The following is a 27,041-nucleotide window of genomic DNA, read 5'->3' as shown; positions in this document are numbered from 1 at the left end:
AATGAAAAAGAATTTCAGCGAGGCGACGAGGAGGAGCGTGAGCCGAAGTCGCGTGTGTATGCGTGCTGTGCCGCGACTCTATTCTATACCCAGATTCTCAGAGAAAAACCGCATATTTATCAATAAAATTGGCTGAGGTCTACTTTTGAAAACAGATTGACAGCATTTATTAAAACTAGGGACTGATTGAATGCTCTCAATGAAAAGAGCAAGCTTGCAAAAAAAAATCATATTTGCGCAGCATACAACTATTTAGTTCTGTTTTCGCGGGAATAGTTAAAAATCAGATCGAAAATTTTGAGGCTGTGTATTTTATCGCCAGAGTGTTTGCACCATTCAGAAACTACCGTACCTTTCTAATTTTTTCGTCATTTCCGTTAACCAATTCCACGTAATTTTGTGGACGTAATCGTGGCATATTGTTTTAATATTTTCCGAGAATTCTAAATATTTAGTCACAAATAAATCTTTTCTTTTTTACAGCGGGTTTCAACAATTATCGACGGATGTCGAGCATACCGACAGCGCCCGGAAATGTTGGATTTCCGCAGGCGTACGGTCAAAATCAGCAATACCAACACGTCCAACAATTCAATCAGTTTGCACAACCACCCGCAGCTGCTCCATATAATGCGTTCGTTGTTTTCCTGACAGTATTCATCGAAATCAATCACTTGTTTCAGAGGTCCGAACTATCCTGCCAACTCCTTCCCTTTTCCGTCAGCGACGACTTCTCATGAACCGGTATGTTTTTCACTTTTTAGTATTAATCAGAAAATTCGTGTTATCAGGTGAAACCTTCTGTGCCATCTCAAATTCCCAACGGTGCAAGCAAGTATCCAGTTAATCAGGTCCCTAACTACGCAGCAGCTCCCCCAGCTTTTCCTGCTGCTCCAACAGGGTTTCCTCAGCAACAACCAGTATTCTCACCCGCTACTCATCTTGGTTTGAATGGACATTCAGCGCCGACTCCTCCAATCCCTCCTCCTGTTCTGGTAAATAATTTTTCATCCCAATTTCTCTTGAAAATTATGTTTCAGCCACCTTCAAATCCAGTTAATTCTCCTGCAGCAAGCTCTCAACCACCTATTCCTTCTGCGTTTGCGTCTGCTCGTCCTGCTCCATTTCCTGCTGCCCGCGCCTCCCCGGCGCCAGCTACAGCTTCTTATCAACAACAAATGGCACCTCGACCTAACGCGCCAAGTGGTTACCAACCACCTCAACAACCCGGATATCCTCCAGCCCCACAGCAGCCGGGATATACACCTCAACCACAATCATCAGGGTATCCTCAACAACATCAACAGCAATATGGTCAGTCTCAGGTTCCACAACCACAAATGCAAAACTTGAATCAACAGTTTGATCAAATGGTACGAGTTCTATATGTTATACAATTTCTTAATTATGTTATTTAAGAAGTTGGGTGGTGCGATAGGTCCACAGACTCAAATGAGTGGTTACCGCAATGATATAATTGACCTGATAGCTGAAAGAAACATTCAACAAATGGGATTTGAAGACATCGTAGTGCAGATTCCACAGTCAGTAGCGGAGCCCAATGCCCATGTCGATCCAAAGTAAGTTTCTTGATTGTGAATCACTAACTTTAGCATCTTCTTCCAGCATTTTCCGTTCAACTCTCGTTCAAGTCCCTCAAACTGAAGAGTTACTCAAAAAAAGTCGCCTTCCTTTTGCAATAACCCTTCATCCGTTCCGCGACGTCAAAAATCTCAATATAATACAATGCGCAAATATTGTTCGTTGCCGATATTGTCGTACTTACATCAATCCGTATGTCTACTTACCTGATCATCGGCATTGGAAGTGCAATCTCTGCAACAGGAACAATGATCGTATGTTCATGAATGTTTTTAAAAATAGAATTAACACAATCAGTTTCCAGTTCCTGACGATTTCTGCTGGGATCCAACGACGAAAGCTTTTGGCGACCCACGAAACAGACCTGAGATTCAAAATGCCACCGTCGAGTTTATTGCACCATCTGAATACATGGTAAATTTCAAAAGAGTTCATTGAACCGACCGCGAAATCTATCAAGCCGATTTATGTTAGTTCATCGAAATTTGAAAAAAAAATTCTGCGAATTTAGTTTTGTTTTTAGTCACAAATCTAACCCTTTTGAAATTGAATTAAAAGAGATTTCAGCTCCGTCCACCCCAACCTGCCGTTTATGTGTTTGTTATTGATATCAGTGCTGCAGCTATCCAATCTGGTTATTTGCATACACTTTCTGAGCAGCTCTTAATCAATTTGGATCAAATGCCAGGAGACGAACGTGCTCAAATTTGCTTCATTGCTGTGGACCAGTGTTTGCACTTCTTCTCTTTCTCAAGCAATAAAAGGTATCCTAACGAAATGATTGTGGACGATATTGATGATGCCTTTGTCCCATCGGTTACTTCATTATTAGTACCAATGAAGAAATACAAGGATACTATCCGATCATTCATAAAGCAACTTCCCGAATTTTACTCACAAGTATCACCAACATCGAATGGGAACTGTCTCGGATCGGCATTGAAACTCGCTCAAACAATGATTCAAGAGATCGGAGGAAGAATATCAATTTTCCAAGTCAGCTTACCTAACTTGGGATTAGGAGCATTGAAAAGTAGAGAGGAATCAACAGAAGGCGGACAAAATTTGGGACCAGCAACTGATTTCTACAAAGCACTATCGCTAGAATGTACTAGTTTCCAGATATGTCTGGATTTATTCATGTTCAACACGCAGTATGCTGATTTAGCGACACTTTGTAAGTTTTCCAAAGTCGAAGGTTATTTTTAAAACAATATTTCTAGCCGAGGTCGCGAAGTTCTCTACCGGATGCGTTTACCATTTCCCTAACTATAGTTATCGAAACGATATTCATCAAGTCAAACGATTCGAAAGGACACTCACAAGATATTTGACAAGAAAACTGGGATTCGAAGCTGTTCTCCGTATCCGTACATCTCGTGGTCTTGCTCTTACTGGATTCTATGGAAACTTCTTCGTTCGCTCTCCGGATCTTTTAGCTTTAGCCAACGTGAATCCTGATTCTGCTCTTGCTGCTCAAGTTACTATCGAAGAAAAACTGGCACAATACGTGTGCTTCCAGTCAGCTCTTCTTTACACATCGAGTAAAGGCGATCGTCGTATTAGAGTTCATACAATGTGCTTGCCTACAACTGGTGACTTGCTTCAACTTTATAACAACTTCGATCTGAAAGCCACTGTATCGTATTTGGCTAAAATTGGAGTGGAGCGATCAATGACTGGAAGTGCTCTTGCTGACTCTAGAGAAGCACTTGTAAATGCAGTTGTTGACAGTATTGGTGCATACCAAAAAGCTGTATCTCGTGGGAGCGGAATGCTGGTTCCACGTTGTGGACATCTTCGGCTCTTCCCAAGTTATGTGCTCGCTATGCTCAAACATGTAAGTTTGATATTTACCATTAGTTTTGGTATCGAGATTTTAAAAACTAAAGCCTATTTTAGCCCGCGTTTTCTTCTGTGCGAGGTATCCGTCTCGACGAACGTGCTGGCGCGATGTTGATGATGCGGTCAAGTCCATTGGAGCAAATTCTCTCTGATATTTATCCACGTTTGTATCGCCTCAATGAGCTCGCAACAATGCCAGAAGATCAGTTACCTTCTCCGTTGCCTCTTTCATTCGAACATATCAGTCGAGGCGGCGTGTATCTGATGATTACGGGAACGATCGCGTTTGTATATGTAGCAGCATCAGCAGATCCTGGATTCTTGGTGAATGTGTTTGGAACATCAATATATAATGATATTGATGAAGTGAGTGGATTCATAAAATGCAAACATGACATTTCTTTTTTTTCAGTACTCGCTATTAGAAAGAGACAACGACTTATCAAGAAGAGTACATTCTTTCTTCAAACAAGTCACACAGTTCAGGTTCTATCTCGGCCCCATGATAACCATAAAGTAAGTCTTTAAAGTGATATTTCAGAAATATACATTTCTCTAAAAAAAATAGATACTAAAAGAATGCATGTTCAGAGAGCACTCTCCTCTTCGAGACGTTTTTGTTCGGAGACTCGTCGACGATCGGTCAGAATCAACACATTCCTATGTAGAATTCCTGCAACATCTGAAACGAGAGATCAGTGGTAACTAGTCATGTTGTTTTATATGCCGTATCGAACAGTCAGTTTTTCCGTGTGACATATCCATTCCTTTTTTCCCATTTCCTACAAAGTCGCCCATGTCTTTGCTCTTAATTTTGGTTTTCCCGTATTCTTGTTGTTTTTTGTATTAATTCTCCTTTTTTGCTCGAATCAGTCGAATATGGGTTTATCATCAATAATTAATTTGTTTCTTGTCTTCCTAGTACCGTTGTGATTATTACTCTTTCATCCCTTCAAAATCTTGGGTCCTGCCTCATATTTTCTTTCAAGTCTAATTTAAGAGAATCCCCTTTTTAAAAACTTTCTATCCCCGATCGATAAAGTGATAAATACCAAAGCGTCATTTTATTGTCACCCTTCCTGTTCCATTTCTCATTTTCATTTAGGATTTTAAATGTTATTATTGGTTTTTAAAAATAGCAATATTTATCATGATTTTTTGTTTTTCACTGCTGAAGCAGCCACTCCCTGACACATCTTAACGGTATTTTTTCGTGATGATAGAAAAAAGGTGAATGCGACAGTTTTATTATTATTAAATACAGAAGCTTTTGTTTTATTTATATTATTGATTGAACTATGCACAAAATACTCGTTCTGATTTTCCGGTTTAGTGGAAAAAGACATGAATAACCGGAGCAAAGAAACAGTTATCACAGAATCAGCGGAATTAGAAGGAGATCTCAATGGATGATTGATCCAATGAGAAAGATTCGAAGCATTTTACAGGGGTTGGAATAATTTCAATGTCTGGATGTCGTTTGTTGTTCATCTGGCGGGAAAACTGCAATAGAGTGAGGATGAACTTGATTTGGATTCGATGCGGCAACATTCATTTCGATATCACCTGAAAATGAATGGTGGAAAGACTGAAAACAATGGAGAAGGACTTCACTCTTTTCATGCTTTTAGGTTTGAAAACACTTGGGGAAAATGAAAGGATTAGGAAAGAGAGGGACTGATACTGTAGAAGCCACGAGGATGCAATCGAATGAACTATAGAATACAGCCAAGGTAGAGAAGAAATCACACTGATAGAAGGAGAAGAGAGAAAGAGAGAAACACTACTCACCAAAAAATATCAAGAATTAGAAATAAGAGAGAAGAGAATTCAGATAATGGAACCTGAATGAGAGCACGAATCGTGTGAAGAATCATCAGGAGAATCTGGATTTGTATTGCAAAGAAGTGGGTAGATACTGGGATATATTCAGATGGGATGAGATGACGTGGCAAATATACAGAAATCAGATGGAGGCATGCAAATCATGATGAAATGTTATTTTGATTTCTTTACAATCTAAAAACAGTCCGATGATTACATTTGCCCCGTCATCCACTTTTTTAAATTATAACTTCCCCCTATTCGTTTTTTGTTGAAATTTCAGTTTTTTTTATAAATGAATATGGAGAAAATGAGTAATTGCATGAACAACCCTTATTTGAAACTAGTTCACTGACCTGCTCTTGTCCATAAATCAACTCCATTTTGTGATCCGTTGGCTGATGTTCTGAACTTGCCACTGAAAAGAATGCATTTGATTTTCAAATAACTACGATACTAAAAAACCGAATTCTAAATTTTCCAACTCCATTTTCAATACTCTTAAGAACAAAACTGGTATGCAACTGAATTTCATTCCTGGAAAATATGTATCATAACTTCAGTTACACCTCAGTTTTGATTCAGAAGAAAATCGGAAGGAAATCAGAAAAATAGTAATCAGTTAACTGTAAACAATCGTGATACTTCACTAATTACTGTGAGATAGAGAACTCTATTAGATAAATACAAAATCACAAAACTTGAATATTTCTAGAGCAAATCGAATCAAAAAACGAACGACAATCATGCGATCACTTACTTTTCATAGAATTGAATATATTGCAATTCGGATCTAAATCGGTCGATTTTGTTAGATATTTTTCGACTTTCTAATAGTTAGATTGTGTTTGAAACTGTTCTGAATACTTTCGCAAAGCTTATAACTCACTTTGATCTTGACCTCATTTTGCTCAGACATTTATCCGGAGAATTCGCTCTCTCCAATCCACGTTGCTTCGCGTGTTTTGCATTATGATCAGATACATTCACACGGCGGAGATACGTTTTCTAGAATTAAGAAATTTCCAAGTATTTTGAAGGGATTGAAAGAAAATACCTGTTCAGATGGATCCAGTTCACTGAGTTTGTTCTTGTGTGGAGTCATCACAATTTCTTTTTTGTTTTTCACCAGACTGGAAATAGTTCTAAATTAAAAGAGAAAAAATCGAATTCTCTGGAACTTACTTAATTTTACTGGCACTTCCAACCAATGGATGCACAGACCGTTCAGCCGATTCCATTGAATACAACGGAGCAATTTTATCGATTCCCCAGAATTCATCTTTCTTCTGTGATGGAGTCTTTGCCATGTGTTCTTCAACCATCGAATAACCCGTCTGCAATCATTTTTCAGATACAAATAACCTGTTGAAACAAGCGAAACAACTAATCATGCACTGCCACAAAACTCACATCATCGTGCTTCCACATGGTGTCCACAATCGACAAACCGGTCTAAAACAAAGGAAAAAAGGAAACAAAAATACGATAAAGTTACAAAATAAAAAGATGAAAAATGCTGGTTTATAGTCAAATCGGTGTTGGACAACTACGATAAAAACAGTGAACTTCTCATTCGAATTCTTCAATTTCTTCAGGTAACAAAGAACATTTACCCATCACAAAACCGTGTACGTCCATATCTAAATCTATCGAATTCACTAATATTATATATCCATTCTACTAAGCTTTCTCATGCAAAACCCGAACTGAATATCACTAATATTTTCTGAATTCTTCTGGAACAACTCACTATAAGATTCTTGTCGATAATGTAGTTACATTCCAAATCATCGTCATCCTCTCCTAATGGATTGAGAAGTGCTTCAGCTACTTTCATCCATCCCATATAAACAAGAAATTGAACCATTGTTGTGATAGGAAGCCAGAGATCAATCTGAAAATAAAAGATCATTGTTTGAGTTGAGAAGACGTTGGATACTCACTCCTGATGGATTAGAGCCAGTTACAATGAACTGTCTTCCAATTAGACAAATCATGAAATATATTCTCACAGCGAGGAAAATTACCTGAAAAATCATTACTGGAACTGTATAAAGTGAGAGGTCAAACCTGTGGATAAACCAAGGGAACAGGAACCCAATCATACTTCAGAAGTGAAGCAAGACCATGTCGAAACTTTCCGATTTCATCGACAATCTTGTTCATCAAATAATAACTTTCAACTTTTCCCTTCTTCTGACATTCATAAACTAAATTTAAACTCCATTGAATAGATGTCCAATATCTGCTATAAGGATCTTTGATATGATCAAGAATATCCATTTCCTCGTGAGTCATCAATCCAGATGCTGCCAGGGTGTCCATTGTTGGAAATCGTTTCCGAACTTGCATTGAGATATCACGAAGAACCAAAGCTTGTGAGAGAACCAGATAACGAACAAGATTCCGACGGATGACACGTGTCTCTTCATCTGCTCCACGAATATATGTGGCAAAGAGGAGAGATGCACTGAAAAAATACACGATGAACTGGATATCAACAGACGTTGAACTCACTCATCAATCCATCCGATTCCATTCAAAATCGATCCCCATCTGGCAACAACAAAAGAAACGAAAAATCCAAGAAGGAAAGTCAATGGAATATTTGCATCTAACTTGTTGTCGAAATACCGTACCAATTGCTCAAATACACTGAAATATTTATTTCAATTTATGCCTGATTTTTTAGTTTTTTACTCTTGTTGTGATGGCGATAACATATACCGGTAGATGCAACTTATCATAAGAAAAACAGCAGTCCATACAGCTAACTGACCGAAAACTGCCTGAAATGAGAGAAGGTTTTACTTCTTTTCAACAAATATTCTCTATGTTACTCTCTGAACTTTCCAAATCTAGACTCGGGAAGTTTATTTCCCTTATTTTATGCGAGACTCTTTCTTTTCTGACGTATCAATTTATTGCCCTCTTAAAATAAAAAGGTAGAAAAAGTGAGTGGGTGTGTTTTGGTCCCATAGAAGAAGCACAGAGAATAATTGGATTCATATAACTACAACTTGTTGAAGGGATACGAAAAAATATATGCAAAAGAGGATTGTAGGAAAAGATATGAAGAAGAAGGAGAAAAAAGGAAAAGGCCAAGGACCGGACAGGATGAATTCTGACATGAAACGGAACAAGTCTATTCAATGATATAGGTTCACTTGGATCATTTTAAGGAGTTTTATTTTCCCCCACTCCACAAATCTCAAACGCACTAATTCCTTTCTTATAAAAGTAGAACTGACCTTCCAAACACTTCCTCTCCATCGTAAAAGTAAACTGAAAAAGCTTTGCAAATTCGTCTGGGAGACGTCCAATGTATATGAAATGGTCATCGTTCTTCAATACTTGCTAGAGCATTTTCGTGAGTCCGGGATCTTTTTCCTCTGAAAATGCAACAGTTTGGGAGATGGTCTAAGTTTCGAAAAGTTCAAAAATTTAACAAAAGTATTTAGGTGAAAAGAGGAAATTGGAAGAAGAGGTTGAGAGGGAGAACCGGTTCTTTGAAAAACCAATCGGAGAAATTTAAAAGCGATAAAAAAACGTCTTAAGAATTCAGACAAAGTGATTCTCTTTTCTTCGCTTGGTTTCTCATTGCACTCTGTTGATTTTAAATTCATGAAAAGTGTAGGATTTGAACTCGAATTGACATGATTGATGGAAGGATTTCAGAAGACTATAATTTCGAATAGAAACGGAGATTCTATTCTTGTTCTTCCTTTTCCAGTGTTTTCCATATTATCATGGAGGGAAGAAAAAGAAAAGAAAAGCTGAAAAAAGTTGTTCATAATTTATCAGATGTCTGACGATGAGTAAAAAAATAAAGAAGAAAAAGAGAATGCGGTCCTTTTTCAGTAGACAGACAGTGTCGTTTTTCAGATGCAAAATTGAAAAAGGGAAGTTTAAAAGAACAAAAAATGGGAAAGATGGAAAAAAAAAACTCTTACGAATCTAATAAGGATTTGAAATTATTATTTTAGGGGTTTGTTTTCAATAACTCCAAAAAAAGAGAAAACAATGAAGTCTCAGTTTGAAAGAAAGCAGAAAAATACTGAACCGACTCAGATTTGTGGCGTAGGGAACTGAAGTTTTTCTACTGTGTTATGGAAAATATTCTGAGTTTTTCAAGAAGATATGGGTAAGAGGACCAGAAAATGAGAAAATGGTTGGAAAAAAGATAACTAAATCTTAAAAGTTACAGGGGGTCTCAATATTTTATTCTCAATAAGTACAGTTGGACGGAAAATAAACTGAAAACAAACGAATTGACTTAAGACTGTTTCAAATGTTCAAAATATCAATATTAGCTGCGATTATCAAATATTTTAAAGTCAAGGATGATGAATTCTTGTTCGTTTTTTTACTTCTGCTTCAACAAGTGTTTGTCATGTTGCCGGTTGACTGATGACAAAAAAGGCAGAAAAAGAAAAACGGATCGGTTTCGGAAGGACTCGCAGAGCCTTGTTTTGGTTGCACTGCATCATTCAACCGAACACAAAAAATATTTTAAGAAGAAGAATAAAACAGAAAATCAAAGAAAAAAGGATAAAGACACATCCAAAAACTTTGAAAAATTGCAATCCACAGACGTCGTCATCTCTTCTTTTCTGGATTCTCAGATCGAAATTCTAAAGTTAAAGAGGGAGAGAAAGAGGGATGAATGATGCATGATCCGACTGGAAAAAGAAGAAAAAGAGGTTTCTTCCTCTTCCGTCTTTTTGCATGTCATCATCATCATCCTCATCTTTTTTGAATAATTCGGTTAGAAAAAAGGTGACAGACTCGTTGATGTAGGCGAGAAACTTTATTGAGAAGGGGGGATGTGCGGATCTTTGAACGTACTGGGGTGGCGAGGTGATCATGGAATAGATCAAAATACAGAGAGAAGTATTCGTAAAGAGAGTCAATGTTGCAAGAATCTTCAGAACAAACATTTCGAAGTATCACTTTTTGCTTAATAAAGTGATCAGGGATTTTGGTCTTCGAGTTTAATGTGTACTGTAAAGATCCTGAGAACCCTTTTCCTATTCTCTTTCTGTTATCGTTTGAGTTGAGGGAAGCTAATAAAAAATATGGGAAACCAATGGAACGACTGAACGAGTGAGAGAACTTTGATAGACAAAAAAGAGGCCAGTCAACGACGAAAAAAAAATAAAGAAGCCGTATGGGTAGTGGGGGGGCATCACACAAAAAAGCCCTTCGGGGCAATTTCTGACTTCTTCTTACTCTTTTCTCTCGATTCTTTTCCCGCGTTTTATCCGATTTGTGACGACGACGTGGAGCCTGTCGCGCGTTCGATCAAAAGAAGAACTCGATGAAAAGAAAAAAGAAAACGAAATCAGTTGAAGAAGAGCAGAAAATATACACAACAAAGATGACATAAAGGGAGAAAAAAGGGCTCTGACCACAAGTACATATCAGAGATGAAAGCAAAAAAAAGAAAGAAAACAGAAGAAAAATGGGATAGGAAGGAGTGGGTGACACGATGGACAAATTGGGTGATTCGAAACGGACCGGATACTGAAAAGGACGACGAATTTTCAATGGATTCTGTTGATATTAGTTTGTGGGCGGAGCTCCAGATGAGATGGGTGGTCCAATGAAATGACAAATTTCGGTTTATTGGAACAAAGAAACGGATAAATGATTGTATACATCGAGAGGATGGATGGATAAGTGTGCCCGTTAAAAATGCATTGAAAATTAATATGCCACGTCACGCTGACAAGAAACAAACAAAAAGTACGATTACAGATACAGTTGGAATACGTGCAGATTCTGAAGGAAAAAACTGGATTTCTGAATTTTCTGACAGAAAACGAAAAGTTGGATGGGATTGGAAAATATAAAAGATTCATAGGCTGCGAATACACTTTTTATAGTTTTAACCTACGATGGAACGGTGTACAATTCTGAGAGAAATCAGAAATTTTCTGTTTTGAAGGCATGTTAATTTTTATAGGAAAACTACAATTACAACATTATTTGTAGTTTTGGAGGGAAAGAGAATGTAGGGAGACTGTAGGAACTATAAGTTGGAAAAGAATAGAGGAGTTTTCAAAACTGTAGCAAATTTCAAACCAGACTTTGTATGTTTACTACAGTTCATATTTAGACTTTTTCCGTGAAAGAATCCACAATCTGCAACTTGAATCAAAAGAACCAAACTTTGCAAAGTAAGAAAAAGTAATCACAGTACACATTTCAAATGGAAAACTTGAAAGCTGTTAGCTGTGCATTTTCAACTTTTTGTTTGTAATCTGATCCAACTTCTCATCTTTTGTCTGTGCGAAAAATAACGAAAGTAACAATCTTTGTCTCCTTCAAAACTTGTCAAAACAAAACTTCCAGAGACTTAATTCTGGAGTTAAAAATATTGACTTGTTGTACTTTAAGATGATGATGATGAGGAAATATCGCGTGTTTAGGATCTTTTTAGAGAAGAAAATGATGTAGATCAAGTGTAGGAGACGAAGGAAGGGAACTAGGGGCAAGAAAATGAATAAATTACCTGAATGAAACGCGAAAAATTGAAAGAAAAAATGAAAGTGAGGAGAGGTATGATAGGGAAAGAATTGAAAGAGAAAGAGGGAGAGTCTCTAAAGTATTTGAGACTCCCAAAAAGGTAAACGATGTTGAAGAACAAAAGGCAATTATGGAAAAGGAGCAGGAGCATGGAAAAGATTAGACGATGGAGGCGGAGAAGGTGGAGTAGTCACTCAATGCCAATAACAACAATGGACAAAAAGATGAAGAATAAGAAGAAGAAGGTTCGATAGAGTAGAACAGAGACTTTGCGATATATGAACTTATTCGAGGATTGACAGGTTTGAATTCTAGTACTATTGAGATCGAAAGAAACGAAACATGACACGTCTGATGTTGAAATCTCAACCCTGTGGTAGTGTTATAAATCACCGAAACATTTAATTCCACTAGCATGTCATGTCTATCTTTTTTCCAGTGAGTACTACTAAATCATTTTGACCAACTGTCCATATCTTGAACTCAGTTTGTTGTCAGTTGAAATCAATTCATAAGAAGAAAGATGAGGTCTGACTGGGAGTCTTGCCGTTCTCACCCCTCTTCAGTGTAATTTTTTAAGATCAATAAACGGATCCGATCGAAAATCGGAGTCATTTGTCTTGAGAGTTGAAGATCAGAGATCTTTTTGTATTCTTTATAGATTAGACCTCTAGAGAATTTTAGTTTCGAAAAAGACAATCTGAACTCTTCTTAAAAAAATATGTATAGGAAAACTTAATGGGCCTAGTTTGAATTTTAAAATTAATGTATAACTCCCGCGGTCTAAGAAGTAGGAATGGGAAAATTTTAAGTTTGGGATCATTTAAAAGCCAGACAAAGTCAGAATGAAATTCTTAACCCGAAACTACGAAGTGCTTGAAGCAGACAGAAATCGTATATAAATATGTCTACTCTTGGTTTTGCAACCAGAATAATCTGCCTGCTGGCTCATTTTTTTTTCGAAAAATAAGATCTGGAACGGAAGACAATTTGTCACGAAAAACAACAAAGAAAATCTACGTGTGATTTGAGAAGAAGCACCTCGTTAAAATAATTAGTGGCGAGAAAAATAAGAGGGAGTGAGAGGATAAAATGGACGAAGAAAATGAAGAAGAAGCCACTGAAATCTATCAGTTCCTGTTTGGATTCGATGACGATGGAGTGATTGCAAATTGAGGGAGATCTAGAATTGGAGGTATTGCTTGTATCGGTTTGCAGAGTCAGACAACTGGAAGGAGCTAAGTTGAATTCCGGGAAAAGGAGATTCTAAACTTCAGAAGTCACAGTCAGGTACTCCATCATAAAGTTCACAATGTCCAAGTTTCAATTTTTTCTCAGAATACTTTCTGTAGAAAAAAGAAGAGGAAATGAGTCATGAGAGTGGAATGAGAACTCTGTGGGAAGAAGCGACAAGTTGAGTGAAGTAAGGTGTCATCTTTTTCGACATATGACCTCTTTTTAGCCACAGAACAACTCTCGATTCGCCCACAGAATATGGTGAGGACAAACAAATTGTTTATTGAAAATTCATGTCTTCTTCTTCTTTCTCTTTTTTCTTTATTCTTCTTCTTCCGTTTCTTCGACTCTTTTCCAGAAAACGCCATACATGCCTGAGAGTTTATGGTGTTGGGTGCTTCATAGAGTGAGGAAGCATTTGGAAACAAGCCAAGGGAAAGATAAAAATAAGATGGTGACAGTGAAGAAAAGAGGAAAAAAGAAGAGAAAGAATTGATAAAAAATGCTGGGAACAACTGTGCTTGGGATAAGGAAAAAGAAGTGAAAGAAGACCTGGGCGATGATATTTTCACACAGTGGAGTTGGATGGATTTGTGGGTGAGATGGGGTGGAGAAGAAGAAGAAAAAAGAGATATAAGACACTTTGTTTTGAAATTTGTCATTTGTGTTGAGAGGAAGATGAAATGAGAGGGAAGAAAGCAACAATTTTAGATTTATTGAGGTGTGTGGACAGGGATATTCACAAAGAAATCTGAGAAATTTGAACATACCGTTAGAAATAGAAACACGAGAAAATCCATCTTAAGTTTATACGAAGGTATAAGTTCAGTATCAAAAAAAGAACCAAGTTTGATATGGTTTTGTGATCAGAACAAAACTTTTCCCTCATAAAATGTTCCCTTTCTTCTGACATAGTCAGTTTCTAAAGGTTTTGTTCCATAAAATTTTGGAAAATAATTTTAGTTTTTGACTCCACAAGAACGATATTCTTTGAAGAAGCGTATTGTATATATTTCAAAAAATGGTACAGTAATCCAGGTTACTGTACTTCATGACCACTTCATCAACAATGCACTCATATTTCTTTGTTGTGAGATATAAATATCAAACACATACATAAACGAAATTATAGAATTCGCGACATTTTCAGTCATAAAATATTCTTCTGTGGATGCAACAATGTGTATTTTTGATTGATTAATGTCATGTTTGTCTTTTCGAAAACCACACGAAAAATGACCATCGAGATCAAATTTTAAGTCAAAGTGTTTTAAAATACATAAAATTTTATGTAGAGTTCGTCTGGTAACAGAATAGTATATTACGTATTTGGAACCCATATGGATAAACTGAAAAACAGAATAAAACCTGGTTTCATCTGCTATCTAGCAGAAATACCGTGAAGAAATCATTCAAATATTTTTTCTGTATTCCCCGCTTTCCGAAATGTTTCATAAGTTGAGAAAAGGTTTAGAAGGGAGATTTAAAAAGATGATACTATGATCCAAATAGACAAAACCCTTCTCAGTTTTTGGAATCTTTAACTAGTTATGTTACTTTTCAACTCTAGTAATTAAAACTTCTACTCTCTCACGAAATGAAACGAAATGAAACAAGTAGCATAAAATCTCAATTCTAATCACATCAAGACCATTAGGCATCAGTTAGAATTCAAAAAAGCCAACATTATTCCTGAAATAAACGGAAAGCAAGAACAATGATTCCAAGATCTTCAAGTCAAAGTTCATTTTGGTCCAGCAACGTGACTAACAGATGGTAATGAGATTTCATCGTCCTGCAAAAATGTTTATTTCTGAAATTTTGTGTTCTGTTCCCTTTCTTTTCGATTTGAGATCAAACTCTCAGTGCAAAATGAGTATATCTCCATCCCCCACATAGGTACTCCTCGAGTATTTGTGGAATGTCTGGTGTTGACGTGATGTCTGTTAAGCTTTGAAAATTGAACAACGGACAAAAAGTTGTTGACAAAGATTGTTTGTGTTTATCAGCTGATTTTCAGGTGGCCACTGAGTTTCATAACATCAGCAGTTCTTATTTCTCTATAGACCTGATAAAGAAATTAGGAAATGTATATATTGAGTATTTTGTCAATTTAAAAACTTTTAATTCAAACTAAACTGGAAAATACCCATAAACTGGTTTTGAAATCAGACAGTTCGTCGAAGGTATTCCCTGAATGTTGTTTTTTCTCAGTCAAATGAATCAATTTCTAAGAGTAGACACCCGATTCAACTGTTTGTTCCTTTTCTATAATCACTGACTTCCCTTTCTCTCACCTTTTGTTCCGTTTTTCCTCTCATCCAAACATCTCTTTTTGCAATGATGAGAACTTTTTCATTTTCGGCACACATCACATTTATTTTCGGATAGTGCACGTTGCGATTTATTTAGGTGCAGGACTGCTGTTACTTTTTATCTAGTTTTTGCATCATTCTATTTGAATGGTATATTATTTTTCTTATAAATTAACTTCTTTTTAGGGCTCAAAATTACAGAAAATATGGAAATTTAAATTTCAGATTCGTAACCAAAATTAACGAAGAAGCATGTCAAAACGTCGCAGTCGGGTCCCGCAACGAAACAGGTACGGTACAACTTTAAAAAATTTTTAAATACTTTCCTGTTCTAAAACATGTTCTGGAACTTGAATATCTGTTTTTCTTGTTCAGAACTCCTTTTTTATAACTATTCCTTTTTCTTATTTCAACCAATCGTTATTTCACCTCCTTGAAATGCCCTGAAACTCTCCGAACAATCGATATTTCAAGTTAAGACTGAAAAAGTGCTTCAAAGAATACTTTTAATATAGTTCATACAACAGCCCGTCTATCGGTCACTCGATAGATCAACTGATCGGAAGCGACGCAGACATCCGTGCCATGGTTCCATCCGTCTCAGTTGCTCTTTCATTGAGGACCCGCCGCGTAGTTTTCGTGCACTTTCTATTTTTTGATCGGCCAGCTATCGTGTCTGCGTCTCTTCGGCTTCTTTTTTTCAATGTCTCAGTCAGCTTCACCCCGTTTTTCTTTGTCGGTCCGTCGTCTCTTGTCCTCGTCCCTTCTCGTGTCGTGTGCCCCCACCAAACGATTTTTTTTTCTTCAAAGACCATCAGATCTATCTAAATACTCGTTGGTCGGCACGACAGGCAAGGCCGAATTTGACCGATCTTCGCGCATTTTTCATTTTTCTCGCCTCTTATTTGATAAGTTGGCTGTCTTCAATCCTGTTCTTTTTTCGAAATTTAAAATTTTGGGCCCAAAATAATTTTCTCATTCTTTACAAAAACTCCTATTTTTCATTACGTGATATACAGGTATTAGAGCAGGAGTTATCAAATAATTCTAGAACCAAAATAATGAAAGAGTACATGCTATCATTTACAACTGTCGCGCGCAAAGTTTCAAATCGGAGTCCGCAAACACAGGCTGCAGAATGCACATTGGCTCCACCAGTTTTTCCTAAAATCTATTACCTGTACTTTAATTTAAGTTCCATTGTTTTCATTCCATCACTATGAAGCAAACATTTATATAATAATCTTCAGCAGATCACAAAATCGGTTCGATCTCATTCCAAACGGGTCACATTCTTGGCCTAAATTTCTTGTCAGTAATCATCATCGTCACTTACCTCTACCCGGAACCTTACATAAACAATAACCTGCCCTCGTAATAACTGTCCACTTTATTATTTACTTTGCAATTCTTGAAATTTTTGACTGTTTCGTTTTACAGAATGGTCGCAGAGAAGAAAGATGCTGTGACTGCTTCAAAAGGGGATTCTAACCGGAAAAGCGTGAAGATTGAAGAATGCCCTACATATAGCCATTCATCAGGTGAGTGAGATAAATGAACGAATTTATCCTGCTGCATGTGCAACATTTGTTCAAATATTGTGTGTCAGCCGGTGGAGTTACTTTCCTAAAAACACGTTGGCTTCATTTCACTCAACATAATCCTAGTTCTTTGCTATTTTTCATACATTAGAGACATACACTTCGCTATCAACTGATAGTGCAATAGTTAAGTGACATCAATCAACCATTATTCATTTTTTCGAAAGGAAACGTAAATGAACAGAAATTTGAAAGTTAATGCAAGATCATTCGTATTCAATTAAAAGTGTCTAACGTCGTTGTATTGAAAAAAGGCTCTCGCTACAGAGATTGATGGATGACTGTTATTTCTAGATCCTTATCTTGCAAAACTATCGAGACTGAATCGGAGAGAAGTTGAGAGAAAAAAGGCGCAACAAGATATCGACTGTCTAGTTCTAGTCGAGAATCGTCTACCGTTCTAAATAGTCTCATTACACAGGATCGTCTGTCAACGAAATGGTTAACCAAAACGGCGGTGACTCAGAAGACTCTGTTTCACCAAGAGCTGCAGGATGTCGCACGAGAAGAAGAACAATGAGTGGAGGAAGAGCCGAACATCATCTTCTTACCACGAAAACTGGAAAGGTAAATTAAGCATTGAGAACTTCATTTATATTCTTTATTGTAGAAAATATATACTAAAGGACGCCCTCCATGGTATGACAAAAAAGGAAAGTCTCTAAAACATCCTTTCGTTATTGGAGTTTGTGGTGGTTCAGCCAGTGGGAAAACTACTGTAGCCGAGAAAATTGTTGAACGTCTAGGAATACCATGGGTTACAATTCTGTCGATGGATAGTTTCTACAAAGTTCTTACACCTGAGGAAATTAAAGAGGCTCATGAATCAAAATACAACTTCGATGAACCGAAAGCTTTCGACTTCGATTTGCTCTACGAAATCCTGAAAAGGCTCCGTGAGGGCAAGAGCGTCGATGTTCCAGTATACGACTTCAACACTCATTCCAGAGATCCGAATTCGAAGGTTCGTGAATCTCGCTCTATTTCAACTGAAAAACAAAACTTTACTTTTTCAAGGCAATCTATGTGAAATATAATTTTCAGATGATGTACGGGGCAGATGTTTTGATCTTCGAAGGGATTTTGGCGTTCCATGATGAACGTATCAAAAATTTGATGGACATGAAAGTTTTTGTCGACACCGATGGAGATCTTCGTCTTGCTCGTCGTATCGTACGCGACGTCACAGATCGTGGACGTGACATTGATGGTATCATGGAGCAATACTTTACATTTGTGAAAGTAAGGAATTTGTTGTAGCGTCAGTTAGTAGCTTTCGAGTTGCAGCCGGCGTTTGACAAGTACATTGCTCCATGCATGGATTACGCGGATCTCATAGTACCACGTGGTGGTGAGAATGACGTTGCGATCGATATGATTGTTCAAAACGTGATGGCACAACTTGTGGAGCGTGGTTATGATAGAAACCAAAACAATCGTGATCGTCATGACCTTGTTCGGGATGACTTGCCTGATTGTTTACCAGAGAATTTGTTTATTTTGAAGGAGACTCCACAAGTGAAAGGTCTTGTCACATTTGTTCGTGACAAAGATACAAGCAGAGACAATCATATCTTTTATTCTGATAGATTGATGCGAATTCTCATCGAAGAATGTATGAACCATATGCCATACAAAGACGTTGAGATTGAAATGGCTGGAGGGAGAAAGTGAGTTGATCAGAATAAAAGTTTCATTCTCAGAATGCAGTATTTAACAAAGATTCAGGACTCTCGGAAAACGAAAAGATGCAATGATATGCGGATTGCCAATCATGCGTGCTGGTGAATGTATGGAAACTGCACTACGTTCAATCGTCAAGGACTGTGTCATCGGAAAGATTCTGATTCAGACAAACGAAACTACTTTCGATCCAGAGCTTCATTACATTCGTTTACCACCACACATCACTCGGTATAAAGTTATCATCATGGATGCCACAGTGACTACCGGAAGTGCTGCAATGATGGCCATCCGAGTTCTTCTTGACCATGATGTTAAGGAAGAAGACATATTTGTTGCGTCTCTTCTCATGGGGCAACAAGGTGCTCACGCTCTTGCTTATGCCTTCCCGAAGGTTTGTTGGTAATACAAATGCAAGTGATCAAGTTATTTGATTTAGGTCAAATTGATTACCACAGCAATGGATCATCAAATGACTGAAAACTGTTATTTGATTCCCGGGATGGGTAATTTCGGTGATCGCTATTATGGTACCGGAATCGACCAAGATCTGGACGAACCTTTCGATGTTTGACGATTAATCAATTTTCGCTTTTTAATTTATCAAAGTTTTTGTTTTTGTCTCTATTTCATCTGATGAAATCTTCTTTTCCTTTTCTTGTTTCTTTCCACTAACTAAATTGTTTCAAATCTTTCCTTTTTTGCTATTGTTTTCATTGTTGTTAAGGATTATACAATCTATTTCGTGTTCTTTTCTTCTTTACTGTCTCTCTTGCATTTCGCTCGATAATTGTTCTATGCCCTGTTCTTTCTAGTTTTTAGCGTTTGTGACGGTTACCTTTTCCCATCTCCCAATTTTGTCTGTGTCTCTTGGAAAACCGCAGTGTCAGCAGCGTCTACGTTTTCTGTGGGGCGCATTTGTCACTGCAACATCCTTTTTAATATCATCATCCATCCACACATTTTCTTATGTTGTTCAACGTGTTCCTCTTTAATTTCTGTTCTCCTTTGCATTCTCAATCAATAATTATAATTTTTCCTAATAAATTTTTCTCATGTTATATCATCTCACCACAATTATCTTGGTTAATTATCCGTCCATATTACTCTCAGAATAGAACATCTCTCGAATCCATGCATTAAAAAATCTGAATCGACAAAAGTTATCATGTTACAGACAAGAAAATACGAACAAAAAATGCAAGCGTGGCTTCAAGGGCTAAATATGGGCGGAGGCCATATGCGTGGGAATTACGATCAAACTTTTGTGGTAAGTCTGTTATTTCTTCAAAATGTTTGAACATTTTTTCGGCATCAGACGTCCTAGAGCTTCTCACCACTTTGATTTTATCGTGCAGTCATGTTGCCCAAAAGCTAGTTCTAAATATGCATTTTCAGGTCTATGGAGCAGTATTTCTTCCGAATGCCACACAGACAAAAATCACAGAAATTAACTACGGTGGAAAAATTCTTCTGCCAACTTCTGCACTCGATTTATTGCTTCGTTTGAATATTGAATATCCTATGCTATTCAAGGTAAGATTTTGGACGTTGATAGCTTCCTAAACTTCTCATAATTTCAGCTCACCAACATGCCTGCTCAGCGTGTTACTCACTGTGGAGTTCTAGAGTTTTCAGCTCCCGAGGGACAAGCTATTCTTCCACAATGGATGATGCAACAGTTAGGTCTTACTGATGGAGATACTGTTCGTGTCGAATCTGCTACTGTTCCAAAAGCAACGTTTGCAAAGCTGAAGCCAATGTCTCTGGAGTTCTTGAATATTACCAATCCGAGGTAAGTTCCGAGAATCTTCTCAGTTGGAAAAAAAATCAATCATGTTTCATTTCAGAGCTTTTCTTGAAGTAGAGCTGCGAAAGTATGCATGTCTGACTAAGAATGACCTCATTCCGACATCGTATGCTGGACAAACATTAGAATTTCTTGTAGTCGATGTTAAACCTGCCAATTCTGTGTGCATCATCGAATGCGATGTGAATCTCGATTTCGATGCTCCAGAAGGATACGTAGAACAGCCGAGATCAGTTGCTCCTTCAGTCAATGTCAAACCGCCTGCACCACCTGCATCAGCGTTCCTTGGAGCAGGGCAAGCTACTGCCGGCACTGGTTCAACAGCAACGACAACTTCAGTTTTTGGAGGAGCTGGTCGTCGTCTTGATGGAAAGAAGAAACCAACTTCATCGGTTTCGTTGTGTTCAGAAGGTACAACCGGAGCAAGTACAAGTGATGCTGCGGCTGTAGCCAATGATTTGCCAGCCATTCCACCTGTCGTTGTTAACGAGGATTATAAAGCAGGTAGTGCTCTGATGAAGTCAGCTTCACACAATTTATTTCAAAATTTTACATCCACTATAAAATGGTTGTTTTTCAGGTCGTGTTTCATTCATTCGTTATGATTACAAACGTGTCGACGTACTCGAAAAGGAGCTCCGAGAACGAGAGGCGAATCAAAAGTCGCAACCGTCGAAGTTGTTCCAAGGAAGCAACCGTACACTCCGAGGAGCTCGTTAAACTCATGAAACTGGTCAATTGTGCTATAAATAATGCTTTCCACTTCAAAATACCTTGTATAAGCTTTTTTCCTGACTTATGTACGTGATAAATATATTGCTACGATTACTATTATTATTATTATTATTTATTTACGCATGCTCGATACGTGAAAGTTAATCAATTAAAAATAGAGTACAATAAATAAATACAATAAAAAGAGAAAGGGAGGTCGAGTTAAGAAATGTCAGAATCAGTGTTCTTTCTAGAGCTTTGGTTTACTACTTTATTCAGCACTCTGTTTGTAAAAAATAGTCTGCTTATTTTAGTTTTTGATTTTTTCCATCGGTAGGAGTGGCCACGCCGGGTTTTCGTGGGAGAGTAGCTAAAGTAATTGTTGTGGTCGATTGCAATTTTACCTGCAATTTTACCATTTTATCAATTTAGAGGTCTTAGTTCTAGGAAAACATGAATCATTCTGGATTGGTCCAGATGAACACGAAGAACTCCTATTTCCCGGCTAGACTGGTACTGGTGAGATTCAATAAACCTCCGAAGTGCCACTAATGAAGTATTCAGACCATACTCATCTAGCCCGTGGTCATCTAAAAAACGTGTATCATACGCAAAAGGATTCAAATGTTTTGAAGATATTCAGTTCAAATACCGTAACATATGTATTAGAAGTGACCCTTTATGAGAAGATCTCATCTAATTCTTCATCATCTTCTGTGCACGATACTAAGAATGTCCATGAATTTTCAGTCGATTTTTTTCCTTTTTCTTCTAAATCCACCCTCATCACAAAAAAAAATTTCCTGATTTCTTTTAATTGAAGGGTCCCTGTAATAGAAGGGCTGCAGAAATCAACCACTCATTTTTGTAGTCTCAGAGTTAGTTTCCGCATTTTTCTGACTAAAACGTCAGATTTTGGGTTACATTCTCCAGATATGATAGATTCGTTAAAAAAATGCGGATTGAAACGTAGGGATCTGTTGTTTTTTTCACACTAATTTCCACCATCACCAATACATGGAGCCACATTCATCAAAAGAAAACATAGGATATTTTGTCAGCTGTCGGATACACTCTCTCTCTCTCTTCCCCTCCAGAAACATGAAGGGTCAGAAGGGATTCTGTAGGTGAACTCCAATGTCCAACAGAAACAATCAACTTCAATTACTTTCGCTGAAGATGTCGGCAGTTGCACTCCATTGGGAACATCGATCAGATGTGCGAGTCAAGTTCTCGACATGGAAACAATCATTAAAAGGAGTCCCATCAATTCAACTCATGGTTCGGAAGGAATAATACATCTGAGATATGTAGATCAGAGGATACAATCATCTGGACTACTTTCTGTTCAGTTAGATCTTCGAAATCACTCAGTTTCCAGATTCACTAAAGAAGATGAATGCACAATTGACCGAGTCTCTATCAACGGATGTTATTCATGTACACAGGAGGACGACTTTTTGTCAATTGCAAGTCGTCTAACTTTGAGACAATTGTAGTCATGATTGAGTGTCCTACCATTTTGGCTTTCGTCAACTATTCAACGTCGGAACAAAGGAATGAATTTCACTTATTCGTCAATCATCAGAAGTTTGTGGAAAACTGCAATGTGAAATGCGGACAAGACGTACAACACTTAGTCGTGAATGGAACAATTGGCAACATTCAGTACACTGGACAACAAATTCGTCAGCTTCCAGGAACTAATATCTTCTGAAACGGTATGGGACGATGGCCAAAAGGAGAATCTTTACTCCTATGACACGTATGCTTTAATATTGCTGTTATATTTATATTTATATTTGTCATGTACGAATGTTTAGATTAAAAATTATTTATATATGTTTCTTTGAGCAGTATAACAGGGATACGCTTTTTCTTTTATTTCTGATACCTTCTGGACAATAAATGATTCCGGATAAATGATTTAAATCTACATATTCTTCGGTATTTCAACACATTTCTGTAATTTCAGAGTAGAGCAAACGAACTTCCTCCCGTTATTTCTATTTTTATTACAAGGTGTGTCCAGATGTTTGCTCGACTTATTTGATAATGTCAATTGCAGTTTAGATAACACTGTCTCTTCGATCTCAATTTTTTATAAAGGATTAATTTTTGGAAAAAATTGGGTAGAAACTAGAAATATATCTGGTTTTTTGTTTATCCGTCGTTGGTCGAAAGTTCAAAAAATGTTAATCTAGCAGAGAAACTGACAGTCCAAAAATTGAATAACAATAGAATACCATATCTTTTTTGTGAATTTTGATTAGCAACAATAAAAAAGAAGAGGAATTGCATTGTGGCACATCAAAAGTGTCACTATATTTTTTTAGTTTTTAAAAAAATATTCCGTTTCTCCTCTTTTCTCTTCTCAAATCCTTATAATCTATTTGTCGTTTTCATGAACATTTGTAGTTGTATTTCACTGATTTCTTTTCTCTTTTCTGATGGTGAGTTCGAGAATACATGTTTATTCATCCCACCAAACAACCATATTTCATATTGTCAGTTGTGAACCATCATTCAATAGTTGAGACTTTGTTATTTTCGTTTTGAAAATAATTTATGACTTTGATAAGAGTGAAGAAGATTGGGGAAAATATGAAATGAACTGTTTACATGTATTTTTGAATACAATATTTGAATTCTTTTTGATAAACATAAGTTGTCGAGAATATACAAAGATTCCCCTTTCTTGATCATCTCAGCTCCTGTTTGAAATTTAGGAATCAAAACAAAATGTTCTTTGGATGATTGCCGTTTCCTGCGTGACAACTACAGCGTGGCAACGTTTTTTCCGTGGCTTTTATGCTTCGAACCATAAAAAATATGTTTTTTTTTTCAGTCTTTGTCGGTTCGAAACTATGATTCAACCGACACCCCCTCCTTCTAAAAGGCAAGATCTTCAAGGTATTCGAGGATTGGCAATTCTTTCTGTACTTGGATTTCATTTTTATCCATTTTATTTCCCAAATGGTTATCTTGGAGTTGATCAGTAAGTTCGAGAAAATATGAACCGCATTGGATCGAGTATTCAGATTCTTCGTTCTTTCCGGTTTTCTAATGTGCATGTTACTCACAAAAACTGAGAAAATGCCAGTCTTCTCTGGATTTATTCATTTTTATTCTCGACGTTTCAAACGGATTCTTCCTCTATATCTTTTATTTATTCTTCTCACTGTTATCTCATTATATACCGTATTCCCTGATGCTTCTCTTCTTCAAAATCAATCTTCTGCCACGAAAGCATTACTTTTTGTCTCGAATCGACCACATACTGGAGAAGAAGATTATTTCGAAAAGCTTCTGATAGGAATTGATTTGTTCACTCATACATGGTCACTATCTGTTGAAATTCAATTTTATTTCATTGTTCCTGCAATATTTTTTATTGGAAACAAGTGCAATGGCTATTTCAAATACGGTTATTACTCCATCATAGGTTTTATTCGATTTGTTTTTCTATACATTTGAATTCATTTCTCTTTTTTCAGGGTTAATCTCATTTCTGTTCTATTCAATTATTCCTTCACAAGTTGCATTTAACAGTTTATTCGCAAGAATATGGCAATTCATGATTGGAATGATGATTTATTTGCATTCAATAAAACCAGCTGACACCAAAGACTCCTCAGTCTCGTATAGACTTTTGAATTCTGCTGAAAATGGAGAAAATGAAAAAGTGATACTCGTGGATGATTTCTCTGATGAAGAAGGAGAAGAAGATGTTGAATTAGTGTCTGTTCCTCCCAAACCATCGACTTATATTGGTCCATTCTCCAAGTATTGTTTCTTGATTCCAATGGCTTTCGTAGTTACATATCCTATTGAAATGTTTCCATTCCTTGTCAGGTAACTTTTAACTTGACAACTCACTAAAATTATATGCTCTTTTCAGACCAGTTTTCACTTGTTTCACTGGTTTGTTGATGCTTGTTTCTGTAGATGACGACTTCTTGAGCAACAGAGTTCTGACTTATATTGGTGATATTTCATATTCCCTTTATCTGATTCATTGGCCTATTTATGCGTATACGAAACTAACTTTTGAAAATAATCCATACGGTAGGAAAGACCTGGAAAATGAATTTCAAATTGAAGACTTTCAGCTCTCGGTGGAGGCCTTTTGATCTCAATGATTCTAGCAGTTATCGTCTATGAAACTTATGAAAAGTCAGTTTTTTTCTGTTGTTGAGTCCTTTTTACTTTTGATTGAAACACAATTCTTTTTTCAGATGGTATCTTAAACTGTCGAACACAACATGTGCACTTTTGATCGTCTTTCTATTCCTTATCAATGTCGTTCTTATCAATAAAGACGCAATTCAAGATATGAATTTTATGAATGAAATGGGAGGAAACTCCCTGAATTCCACCAAGGAAACATTTCCACGACTCGATGGCGTCACTCAGAATATGACTTTCGGTTTGTTCCATTTATTCGAAGCGAACTTCCACGATATGCTTCAGATGATGCTACTCGTCTGAATAAAATGTGGAATAAATTCGATATAGAGATGATGATTGAACCAGGATGTATTCAGAGAACACCACAACATAGTAGATGGTGTGATTATGAAGTTAGTGAGAAAAGAAAAGAAAACAAATACTGAGTTGAAATTTATTTTTCAGTTGAAAGGAGACGAGTACAAAATTGCAATTTTTGGAAATAGCTACACAAAGAATCATCACAAAATGTTTGTTCAAGAATGTAAAAATCGGGCATACAATATCACAATGGACTCAGAAAGAGGTAATATCAAGGATTATGAACTATTGTGAACCCTTTTATAGAATAGCTTTTTCAGTTTAGTTATGTCTGGCACATAATCCAAGGCTGTCAAAAAGGCCGTGGGGCGATTTTATATCTCAGTTCCCAGCCATGGAAAATTTTCGCTTCTTCAGGCGGCCTTGTAGAGGACCAAAAGATTAGTCGATATGCAAAAATTCAGCCCATTTGGTTAATCCGCGGCCGCGACGGCCCTGAAAGCCGAGGGCCGCGGCCGGCCGCGGCCGGCCGTGCGACAGCCTTGACATAATCACACTTTTATCGGAATGAACTTGTATTTTTTCAGGTTGTGAACCCCTAGCAGCTTCTCCAAATGATCATAGTTGTGTGAAGAAGTTGAGTGAATTCGTGGAATTTATGGATAATGCTAAACCAGATTACGCATTCATTTTCACCAGGTAACTATATTGTTCTATTCCTCTGAAACATACTTTCCAATTTCAGATTCTTCGCTGTCGGTGACCCATTCAAAGATAACAATAGCTCAGATCTAGAACATGATAGAACATTCAACGAAATGAAGAGTCAATTGAATAAATTTCTGCCAAATATCAAAAAGAAATTATATATTCTTGACTCGTTTCCACGTGCAAATGCTGGATATATCTCGAGAGTGGCTGCAGATCTGAAAAATGGAAAGAAAATTGAAGATATTAGTGTGAGTTTTCAAACATTCCGGATGGAGGGACTTCGAAAGATTTCAGAAAACACTGCTGAGACCGGATGGATATGAAAGAGGAAGAATAAGGCATGCAGCACTAGTGAAGGAATGTGGAGACAAGTGTGAACTGATTGATTATCTTCCATTATTCTGGAAGAACTCAACCAACATGTATCAGTATTTTGATGAACGTGGATTCTCGTATTTCACATCTCCCAATCATTTATCTGCTCATGGAATCGAATTGGTTCGACCTATTTATAACAAGATATGTGCCAGTTTATAGAAATTCGTTTAGTACTAATTATTATTGTTATTTGATAATACCGGTGGAACTGAACGCGGGAATTTTATAGGAGAGATAAATCTTTTATTTTTTATTCAAAACGAATATCGTGTTTCTTATTCAAGCCGTCTCAACGTC

The 27,041-nt window shown here is 37.0% G+C and overlaps 5 protein-coding genes across 5 annotated transcripts; 4 read left to right on the top strand and 1 right to left on the bottom strand.

The window, feature by feature from the left end:
- Positions 1-506: 506 nt before the first annotated feature.
- GCK72_014288 (uncharacterized protein) lies at positions 507-4,156 on the top strand (the record flags this gene model as incomplete). Its single annotated transcript, XM_053730226.1, has 12 exons — positions 507-634; positions 684-744; positions 792-995; positions 1,041-1,373; positions 1,420-1,580; positions 1,627-1,856; positions 1,907-2,016; positions 2,170-2,779; positions 2,826-3,442; positions 3,505-3,813; positions 3,860-3,963; positions 4,039-4,156. 12 exons carry the CDS (start codon positions 507-509, stop codon positions 4,154-4,156), a joined length of 2,985 nt encoding a protein of 994 aa, XP_053584998.1.
- A 753-nt stretch (positions 4,157-4,909) lies between these two features.
- On the bottom strand, positions 4,910-8,615 carry GCK72_014287 (uncharacterized protein; the record flags this gene model as incomplete). The annotated part of the gene is made up of 12 exons (XM_003100749.2): positions 4,910-5,013; positions 5,628-5,689; positions 6,161-6,279; positions 6,329-6,404; positions 6,457-6,608; positions 6,685-6,726; positions 7,025-7,168; positions 7,218-7,301; positions 7,345-7,744; positions 7,792-7,929; positions 7,975-8,063; positions 8,526-8,615. The coding sequence occupies 12 exons, from the start codon at positions 8,613-8,615 to the stop codon at positions 4,910-4,912; spliced, it is 1,500 nt and encodes a 499-aa protein (XP_003100797.1).
- An 8,182-nt stretch (positions 8,616-16,797) lies between these two features.
- On the top strand, positions 16,798-19,214 carry GCK72_014286 (uncharacterized protein; the record flags this gene model as incomplete). Its single annotated transcript, XM_053730225.1, has 7 exons — positions 16,798-16,897; positions 17,379-17,524; positions 17,568-17,921; positions 18,002-18,199; positions 18,245-18,627; positions 18,686-19,034; positions 19,080-19,214. The coding sequence occupies 7 exons, from the start codon at positions 16,798-16,800 to the stop codon at positions 19,212-19,214; spliced, it is 1,665 nt and encodes a 554-aa protein (XP_053584997.1).
- Positions 19,215-19,838: 624 nt separating this feature from the next.
- GCK72_014285 (uncharacterized protein) lies at positions 19,839-21,170 on the top strand (the record flags this gene model as incomplete). The annotated part of the gene is made up of 5 exons (XM_003089585.2): positions 19,839-19,910; positions 20,039-20,176; positions 20,224-20,435; positions 20,491-20,954; positions 21,031-21,170. 5 exons carry the CDS (start codon positions 19,839-19,841, stop codon positions 21,168-21,170), a joined length of 1,026 nt encoding a protein of 341 aa, XP_003089633.2.
- Positions 21,171-24,031: 2,861 nt separating this feature from the next.
- Positions 24,032-26,903, top strand: GCK72_014284 (uncharacterized protein; the record flags this gene model as incomplete). Its single annotated transcript, XM_053730224.1, has 11 exons — positions 24,032-24,162; positions 24,206-24,609; positions 24,662-25,019; positions 25,066-25,232; positions 25,277-25,340; positions 25,403-25,593; positions 25,638-25,747; positions 25,800-25,920; positions 26,243-26,354; positions 26,401-26,614; positions 26,661-26,903. The coding sequence occupies 11 exons, from the start codon at positions 24,032-24,034 to the stop codon at positions 26,901-26,903; spliced, it is 2,115 nt and encodes a 704-aa protein (XP_053584996.1).
- Between the last annotated feature and the right edge of the window lie 138 nt (positions 26,904-27,041).

The sequence above is a fragment of the Caenorhabditis remanei genome, chromosome IV (genome assembly GCF_010183535.1).
Source record: "Caenorhabditis remanei strain PX506 chromosome IV, whole genome shotgun sequence".
Taxonomy (NCBI): Eukaryota; Metazoa; Nematoda; class Chromadorea; order Rhabditida; family Rhabditidae; genus Caenorhabditis; species Caenorhabditis remanei.
This window is presented reverse-complemented; position numbering and strand designations above follow the sequence as displayed.